Here is a 10,359-nt window from a genome sequence, read left to right on the forward strand (position 1 = left end):
TTTTTTTTTTTTTTTTTTTTTTTTAAACCAGGAATAAAGACCTAACAGCTATCTCGGAGATGAAGTTCAAATATCTGCCACATATATAAAGTACTATATTTAGCTCATACAATAAGAGCTTAAATACTACAGGGCAACATACTACTGCAAAGAACACAGGCTTTGTCAGTAAGTTCCCTGTCTGAAGCTCAGCATCCTCTTCTTCAAAATAAGTGCCATTTATACATTCAACAATGCTATGAGACCTAAATTGGGGGTAATGAATTTTCCACATACAAAACACAATATGGAGAATAGTAGAGGTTTTAAAAAACATAAATGATTTTTATTTAAGTCAAGTCCCAACCTTTTTTCTTGCTAAAGCATTAAAATCCACCTCAAATTTTTGTGACAATATATATAAAATTCTTTACATAAAAATCTTCCATAAAAACCAGGCCTACACTTTTTCCTTCTTTCCTTGAAGTCCAGATTTCGAGAGACAGTGAAGCAGAAGAAAATAGATTAGCATGGGCAATTTGAACCACTTGTTCATGCATTTCATTTCTTCTGCATTTACATTTATATGTCAAATATACTGCTTAAATTTCAAATGGAATGTAGCTATGCGAAATACAATTTTATGACTCTGCGGTCAAGTAACAGCTATTTTAACATTTGGGTCCTATAATTACTTGGTATGTCCCTTAATTAGGCATTGAGTCTTAATAAGGCCCAATAGCAAGCCAGTAGCTTCTCTTTGAATGTGAAGTAGGTACTGGCAGGTGGTAGTATGGACAAAACTCTAGGAATTTTAGCTATGATTTTGGATTGGGCCCTGGCAGCACCTCTGCCTAATACTTAAATCAAGCACTCGGGTCTACTAAGGCACAAGGTCCCAGTGTTAAGGGAGCTGGCATGATAACCCAGTTCTATTTATTGCAGAGTGTTTTCTTGATCCAGTCTTCACCACTACTTCAGGTGTCCACTGAATGCTTTAAGGGTCACCCAATAATTAGGTCAAAACATCATGCCCAAATGTGACGTAAATTGGCTCCAAATTCTAAAGAGCTACCAATATATTTTCTTCATGACATGCAGTAGAAGGTGCAGAAACTTGTTTCTCATTTTTGAAGGGATATTCTAATATTCCCTAGAACTTGGGAACCTTAAAGTTTCTTGATGTGGCTGATTCTTGAGTTTTCACAGAATCCTTCTGACTCTATGGCACACATATATTTGAGCGATCTAATTAAGTACTTGTGTTTTGGCTCAGAATATCCAATTAGCATGAGAGCATCATCACAATCCAGTCCCTGCTATATAAATACAAAGCAAGTGTGATTTTCCTCACTCATGGTAATGCTAAAAGAAATCATTTGCCCATTGAATAACTGGATGCTAGTTCCCAGGACATCCATTTATTCCAGCAGGTATCAAATCAAGGGGGAAACTTCCTTTGCACTAATGCTGGTATATAAAGTGATAAAAAAGGTACTTCTTAAAAATAACTACCACAGTACGGGAAACTGGGTATCCTTGGTATGTTCCCAAGGAAAATCAGTAATTTAAGCCTTAAAAATAAAACTTACAAATTATAATTTTAGGATTTTATCTGAAGTAGCTAGGAAATACACATCAAAATAAAATTTGCATTCTAAACACTTACAAGATTGAATCTTTCTAGAGGTTTACCACATTTATTTTCTGAATGTCCTATGCCCATTTTGTCACTGGGATACTTTTCCTATTGATTTAGCTACTGAAGTTACTAACTGGGTTATAAATATTTTCTCCAGCTTGTTGTATGCCTTCCCACAAACACCTGCTTGGGCTTTACTTAAGTGCAGGTGATTTATAAGAACAGCATATAACAATCCATGCATATAATTTGGTGAGTTTGGATGTATGCATAGACGCCTGTTACCATCACCACAATCCTGGTTATAAAACCCCTTAAATATACAATACTTTATTGTTAACTACAGGCACTACTATGTTTCGCAGCAGATCTCTGGAACTTGTCTTATGCAACTGTAATTTTATACTGACTGAACATTTCACCCTATGATCTTTCCATTCCCTAGTAACCATCATTCTGCTCCCCAATTCTGTAACTTTCATTTTGTATTTTAGATGCCTTATGTAAGAACCATGTAATGTTTGTCCTACTGTGACTAAATTATTTTACTTTTTACAATATCTTTTGGCGGTTAATTTTAGAAACATGTAAGAGACTCCTGCCAATTCAACAGCAACCACCACCACCACCTCACTAAAATGTGGGCAAAGGACGGAAACAGGCATTTCTCCCACAGCAATAATGTAATGCTCAGGTGGTTGCATTCCATTGACCATTCATTTTTTTTATTCAAAAGAAATTCTAAGGGAAACCTGTTTTGAGGTGAATTGTCATTTTCTTTTTATAGCGCTGGGTATCAAACCTAGGACCACACGCATGCTAGGCAAATGTTATTCTCCTAAGACCCAAAGCTGCTGGCTTATTATACTGTACATATGAATGATGATACATTTGGAAGATCAGTATGAGCAAGCTGATTTTAAAATAAAGAAAACAAAGTCAAACAAACTTCTAGATACTTACAGCCTCAGTAGGTGTCTTCTTCAGTTTAGTTCTGTCTACTTTCATGTTTTCAATTGTCTGCTTTATGATCTGAAAAAAATCCCAAAAGAAATGAGTATTTCAATGTGTAATCTTAAACTTAAAGTTTAGAGATAGACAATATAAAATCAAGACTATGCAAAATATTTAAAAGCAAAAACACTAGATTCATGATGCTATGCCAACTCATAGGCACATCTATAAGGTAGAGATGGGTAAAAAGTCTCTTCAGAGGAAACTGGCCTATATCCCTTTGTTACACAAGCCAATGTGCCTCCTTTACCATTTTTACCAATAAATATACATTGTGTATTAAGAACAAACGCAACACAAAATGATATATAGGACTCCTATTAGCAATGTGCTGAAAATGGAACATACTCACTTTATTAAGTACAATTTTTACTAAGTGCAATCACTTTACTATATAATTTAGAAGGCTCAAAAACCAGGCAACAGCTCATTTGGAACCAAAGTATATTCTCTAAGTGATCACTGATGGCAGACAATTCCTTTTCGATGCTCTAATCAAGAACAGAAAGAAATCAAGGTTTCTTATATTAGCAGGTAAGAAAATGTACAGAGAGGTAGAGGCCCTTATAGACCCCAAAAGATTTTGCCAGTCACAATACACTTGCTATGCATCAATTATTAAGAGATTAATGTCCCGCTTCCACAAAGGCTAAAGATAACCAAGCACAAGTACAAATTTTAGGCAGCTTCTGGCCTAGACTTAGTCCAATATGCTCCTTACTATGGAAATATCATGTATTTGCCTATAGCCATTCAATCAATGGGCATTCAGAAAGGATCGGTGAAAAAAACAAAACAAAAGCCAGAACAAGTTCTACTACATTTTATTTTGCTTTTGCCACATAATAATGTATGAGGTTCAGTATATTTTGACACATGAATGTAACATGTAATGATCAAATCAGGGTATTAACATATCCATCACTTTCTACTTTTTGGTTTAAATAACAAATCTGTTCTCTCATAGTATTCAGAAGTTTTTTAAAGTTTAAGTTTTAATTGACAAAAATTATATGTATTTATAAACGTGATGTCTGAAATATGAACACATCACAGAATAACTAAAATGAGCTAATTAATATATGTATTGCCTCACATTTTTGTGTTGGGAACACTTAAGATCTGCACTCCTAGAAATTTTCATATAAATACTGTTTTCTTCATCATGCTGTCTCTTGAATTTATGTCTATCAAACTGAAATTTCATGTCTTTTGATTTACGTTTCCCAATCCCCCATCCCCAGCAAATACTATTCTACTACTTCTTTCTCACTATCCAATTTAAAAATACTGTGTAGTCAGGTCAGGGATTTAGCTCAGTGGCACTGTACCTGCCTTGTAAGCATAAGGTTGTAAGTTCAATCCCCAGTAGCCTCCCCCCAAAACACTGTTTACTACCGGCTGAGGGACTAGTGGAACATACTAAACTAAAGAACCCAGAAATAGACCCATAAAAGTATGCTCAACTGACAGGTGAAAAAGCAATTCAAAGAAAGAAAGTTTTATTAATAAACAGTTCCCAGAACAAAACATGTAGGCAAAAAGATGAACTCTGACTTAGTAAGTTTAACATCTTATATAAATATTAACTTAAAATGGATCACAGAATTAAATGTAAAAGTATAAAAACAATATTAGCAAACTATATATAGTATACATAGTATAATATAAACCATACATAAAATAAGGAACTAAAAACTCAATGGTTTAAAAATATCTCAGTAAACTTGGAACAGAGGGAAACTACTTCAAATGAATAAATGTCTATAAAAAGCTTCCAACAATTATTGCACTTAATGGTAAGAAACCAGAAGCTTTTGCCCTATAATAAAAAAAAACGCCCTATAATCAAAAAACGAGGCAAGGACAATGTCTCTTATCACTGCTTCTCAACACCGCACTGGGAAGTACTAGCTAATGAGGTAGGATAACAAATGGAAATAAAAGGTATATAGATCAGGAAGAAAGTTATAAAACTGCCTTCTTAATACTGATGACATCATTTATGTAGAAAATTGGGGAGACAAAAAAAATCCTCGCACTGACTGGTGATTATAACAATGATGCACGATATAAGGTTAATTATACAAGTCAATTGCACTTCTATATAACAGCAATAAACGAGTGAAATTTGAAATGAGAAAAAAAACTATTTTCATTAGCATCCAAAAAGGAGGTGCTCAGGCATAAATCTATCAAAATACATACAAGATTGATAAAAAGAAAATCACACACACTAAACTAAAATCCAAGTGAATTAATGATCTAAATATTAAAAAAGAAACACTAAATTTGCTGGAAGATGAGTTAGACAGAACTCCTGAAGACACTGACAAAGGAAAAGACTTTATGAACAAATCCTCAGTAGCACGGGAACTAGCACAAAGAATCAACTGGGATCTCATCTTATTAAAAAGCTTCTGCACTGCAAAAGACACCACGAACAGAACTAAGAGACAACCTACAATGTGGGAAAAAAATTTTACCAGCTGCTCCTCAGACAAAGGACTATTATCTAGAATATATAAAGAACTAAAAAAAAAATCAGGCCCCCCAATATGAAGACTGGATTCAAAAATGGGTATCTGAAATGAACAGACATTTCTCAGACAAAAAAGTAAAAGCAGCAAATAAATATATGAAAAAATGTTCAATATCACTGGTCATTCGAGAGATGCACATCAAAACAACACCGAGATTCCACCTCACCCCACAAAGAATGGCTGCTATCAAGAAATCAACAAATAACAAATGTTGGTGGGGTTGTGGGGAGAAAGGAACCCTTCTCCATTGTTGGTGGGAGTGCAGACTGGTGCAATCACTATGGAAGTCAATATGGAGATACATCAAAGAATTAGGATTAGAGGTTCCATTTGACCCAGCTATTCCTCTGCTAGGTATCTTTCCAAAAGAATTAAAAGAATCATACCACAGTGATATATGTGCACCCATATTGATAGCAGCACAGTTTGTAATAGCTAAAACTTGGAAACAGCCCAATTGCCCATCAGTTGGAGACTGGATAAAGAAGGTGTGGTTTTTCTATAAAATGGAGTACAACTCAGCCATAAAGAATGAGAAAATAGAGTCATTCATAGAAAAATGGATGCATATTGGGGCCATACTCTAATAAGACACACATGTAAATACTGAATAGTTTCTCTGGTGTGAAAAACTAAAAGTGTAAATATAAAATTGAAAGTGTGAAATAGGAAGAAAAGAGCTAAAGGTGTAGGGAAGTGGGAAGGGTAGGGGAAAGTAAATAAGGGAAAAGAAAAAATATGAGAAGACAAAGAAAATGGAAACAAAGCATTTGTAAATAGGGAAGGGTGGAGGGGGTGAAGGGAGGACACAGGTATGGGGAAAAAATGAGAACCAAGATCTGTCATGTAAATGTACAAGATCCCAATGATGAATGTAACTGTACTATATACCTAAAAAGTACCAATAAACTCAGTGAGAAAAAAAAGGAAAATCACACACACACACACACACACACACACACAAAGAAAACGATGAAAGAAACTAAATAAATAAAATGGAGAGCTATTCTATATCCATGGATATAGTATTGGTATTGTGAAGTCATCCATTCTCCCACCTTGATCTATACATTCAATTCAAGAGCCCAATGCTCACAACTTAGACAGATCCTGTCTCAAAATAAAAAAATAAAAAAGCTGGGGATACAGCTCACTGTAAAGGCCTTGGGTTCAGTCTCCAATATTACAAAATAAACACACTAACAAGTCTATTAAAATGAACAACCAAACCTCCAAAATATAACCATCCAGTAACTTATGCACCGAAATAAGCAAATCATATCCATTCTACTGGTATAAAAAATGTAGATGAGGTGACTGGTAATCTTCAAACAATAAACAGGCTGGTGTAACTACAGCTGTTCTGACTAAGGATACCATAACTAGTCAAGAGTCTGGAATAACAGAAAAACTGGCAAATTCGGAAAATTTTCTGGAAGGGTATCCCAACAGCTCAGCTCATGAACTAACAGAAGGCTAGAGATCCACATTCAGAAAAGCAGGCAGAACCAAGGAAGCTGAATAGCCTGGAACTACAGCCAAGGACCTCCTACAGAAACAGCTTAGTTAGAGGTGCTTCTGATGCCAATATCAGACTTTTCATGCCTAAAAGCTAGTGCTGGTGGCAGAATGAGTTAGACATATCTCAGGTTATTTGTATTTAGTGGCTCTACATTGTTAATTCCCAAGTGTGAGAACATGATGCACTCAGTCAAAACAAAAAAGCAAAAAACTACTAACATTACCACCACCACACCAAAATAACCAAGCCAAAACAAACAAACAAAAAAAGAAAACACACAGACAACAAGTACAATGCTAACTTGGTCTGTAGTTCCACTGCAAGAAATAATTATAGTTTAAAAACAAAGCACTGTCCTTGGGAAATCAATTTTAAAATTTCAGGAGCTGTTTTGTTCCCAGTTGTTATAGTTCTAAGCTGGGTTCACAGTGAGGGCAGGAGGATAATAGTTTTAGTTTTAGTTTTAGGTACCAGGGCTCAAACTCGGGTCCTTGCGCTTGCAAGGCAGGCAGCAGAACCACTGAGCTAATTCCCCAGCAGGAAGATATTTTTTGATTGATCACTACAATCCAAACACTTCTAAGGCTAGTTTTTCCCAAAGAGCATCCTGTTCTATATTTGGGAAATGTTTCAAGTAGAATTTCCCTTCCTCTAAGACAGTCATGTGTCTGACTGACATTAATACCTCCAAGAAATCTTAGGTAAAGGAATCCTATTACTGTATGTCACATAACATGTTTTCAAGTGGCATCTACTGAAAATCTCCTGATTCAAGTATTCCAAAGAGTACGCTTTAAGACATGCTACCCAGGAGCATCATACAATATTCTTTTCACACAATACTCACCACTTAAGTCAAGTTTTGTCCTTACTTTATGACAGGCAATGGAGATTCAGAGAAAAGAAAAATGTAACTTTCCTCGTAAGTGAATGTTGGCAACAAGACAACGTAAGTGTTTGTAGATGAGAATGTAAGTATGTGACAGAATCTTTAACACTTAGACCTAACTGTTCAAAATATTCCAAGAGAAGCTGGAACATAAGGTGAGAAACTAAGAACTAAGTACTGTCAACCTCAATAATGAAGAGAAGAGTAACTAAGGAACACTTTCTATCTACCTCTTAGGAGTTAAACAGATGAAATCATTATTACATAATAAATTACTTTGAAAAAAATTTTTAGAAATGGCTTGCTGCCATTGTTGGATTATAACCAGAATCCTGAGCACCAAGTAATCTCTGTTTAATATTTCCTAAATTTAGGTTAGAAAAAGTCTCTTTAAGGAGAGGGGCCGGGGATTTAGCTTAGCGGTTTGGTGGCCTGCCTTGCAAGTGCAAGGACCCAAGTTCAATCCCCAGTACCAGAAAAAAAAAAGGAGATTAATTATTATGAATAACCATAGCTATTACCATTACTTAAATACTTTTATTTAATCAACCATTTATTGTTCTACTTCCTCAGTCACCCAGCCTTCACTTACCTGTGATGTCTGAATCTTGGTTTTGTAGATTTTACATCAAGAACAAGAGTTACAACTAAAATACACTGAAGAAAGTCACTCTTTAAAAGGTGATAGCATTCTATAGTAATCATTCCAGGTGATAAAATTTAGAAATAATGACTTTCACTGACATCAACTGGAAGTTACAAATAACTGCAGAATTTCAGGCCCTACTCAACCTAAGGAAGCAGAATCTGAATTTTACAGATCATTAGGTGGTACATATATTAAAGTTTGAGATGCATCACATACAGGCTCAGAATCAGTTAACCTGGGTTAGAACCCCTGCTGCCTCACTTACTGTATAATGACGGACAAACCCATTCTGTGTGCTTGTTTTCTTAACTGCAACAGAATCTCACCAATGCCAAACCCACTTTCATCCAACCCACTCTCTAGTGACCAGCAAAAGATTTATATTACTTTCCCGATTAATACCTTTCAAAGGCTTCCCTAGAATATACAAACCCTAAATATGACCCTCAGGGCCCTAGCATGACTTGGCCTATCAAACTCTCCAATCTCTTCTCTGTACAACATTAGTCTTGAAATTTGGTTCTGGGAACATGAGTTCTTTCTGGCCTCTAGTCCATTGTAAGGGCTATTTCCATTACACTGTTTTCTTCTCTTTCCACAACTAGTTACATTTGAGGAACTCACACTTAAATTGAAACTCAAGAGAGGCATCCCAGGCAATTCATCTAAAGTTGGTCCCATTGTTATTTTTCTATTAGATTACTCAGCTTATTTCTTTCATAAGATGTGTAATTGCAAATACTGGTTTGATTTTCTACAATAGTAAGCTGTCAGCACCTAGTACCTTATCATGATAGGTGAGCAAATATTTGTATAATGGAGTTCAGGAAAAGAGATGTGCACCAAGAATAGAATCTATGACTGTCAGCATACAGACAGTACTTGAAGCCACAGGTCTGGAGATGACTCTTCACAGAAACAGAAGAAAGGATGCCTATGACAGTTCTTAAAAATTTTCTAGAATTTGAAGGTGAGACAAAGGAAGAAAACCCAGCAATAGAGAGGCTAGTGAGATAAGAACAATCACGGTACCATAAAAGACAATAGATGGCAAAAGTGATTATAATATTTAATGTCAAAGGTTATGTTCACAGACTAATGTCCACTGGAACTAGGCATAACCCAACAAGCAACAGTTTCTGTGGTCAAATAAAATGGAAACCTGACTGGAGTGAGTCAGTAGATCAATGGAAAGTAAGGCAGGTTAGATAGCACGCACAGTAAACTCTGGGTAGCTGAATAGAATCACTGAAAGATGGAAGGGCTAATAAAGACACTAATGAATCTTATGTATATGCAAATTATTTTGTAAAAGAAATAACTCAGTCTCTAAGCAAGTTGATGGTAGAGAACTATCTAGCTTCTCGTTATTTCACCTTAACACAATGAGCACTTACATGGTTTTGGGCAACACAAATACTACCCAGAAGTAGAACAATCTTCCAACATCATAAATCTTGACTAGGTAACCTAGTCCTATGTGTTTACATAACTCCTTGTACCTCTATCACTTCCCCCTGACTAAAATGAGAAAATATCTGCCATCAGGTGAAGAACTTGAAAACGTTTGAATAGGGAAGAAAAACACATTTTCATTACTTGCCTCTAGATGGCAGAACAATACAGTTTTATTTATGCTTCGTGTTTTGCAGATGCTTCCAAATTTTCTATTAAGTCATGTACCCATTTATAATCAGAATTTTTCTTTTGTAAAATTTTGAAGAAAACAGTGGCTAGAGCTGGGGATTTATCTCAGTGGTTCCAGCGCCTGCTTTGCAAGCGCAAAGACCTGAGTTCGATCTCCAGTACCACCCCCCCAAAAAAAAGAAAAGAAAAAAGAGAACAGTGGCCAAAGGACATACACAAAGTTAAAAACAGTATCATCTAAACAACGTCTTAAATTAGCTGCCTGCTCCTCCAACTTCTTTCCTGTAAGTTCTGTATTTGGAGCCTGACACGCAGGAAGCATTCACTTTTTATTTATTTGATTATCAGTTAGGTAAAAGATATTGTACATATGGATGGGGGTGGAGCTGAATCAAAATTAGCCTAAAATTCCAACTGAAATCGTGGTAAAGTATTCTGGTAGTCTTTATGTTTTTTTTTTTTTTTTTTTTTTTT

The 10,359-nt window shown here is 35.5% G+C and overlaps 1 protein-coding gene across 13 annotated transcripts in view; it reads right to left on the minus strand.

The window, feature by feature from the left end:
• Window positions 1-10,359, minus strand: part of Huwe1 (HECT, UBA and WWE domain containing E3 ubiquitin protein ligase 1) — a 144,444-nt gene that overhangs the window by 107,515 nt on the left and 26,570 nt on the right. For all 13 annotated transcript variants that reach the window (XM_033760392.1, XM_010629728.3, XM_010629725.2 and 10 more), the window contains one exon: window positions 2,585-2,653. In XM_033760392.1, coding sequence (XP_033616283.1) covers window positions 2,585-2,629 — 45 coding nt within the window. In that variant the 5' untranslated portion in view covers window positions 2,630-2,653. The remainder of the gene's footprint in view (window positions 1-2,584; window positions 2,654-10,359) is intronic.

The sequence above is a fragment of the Fukomys damarensis genome, unplaced genomic scaffold (assembly GCF_012274545.1).
Source record: "Fukomys damarensis isolate Sample0158 unplaced genomic scaffold, DMR_v1.0_HiC HiC_scaffold_39, whole genome shotgun sequence".
Taxonomy (NCBI): Eukaryota; Metazoa; Chordata; class Mammalia; order Rodentia; family Bathyergidae; genus Fukomys; species Fukomys damarensis.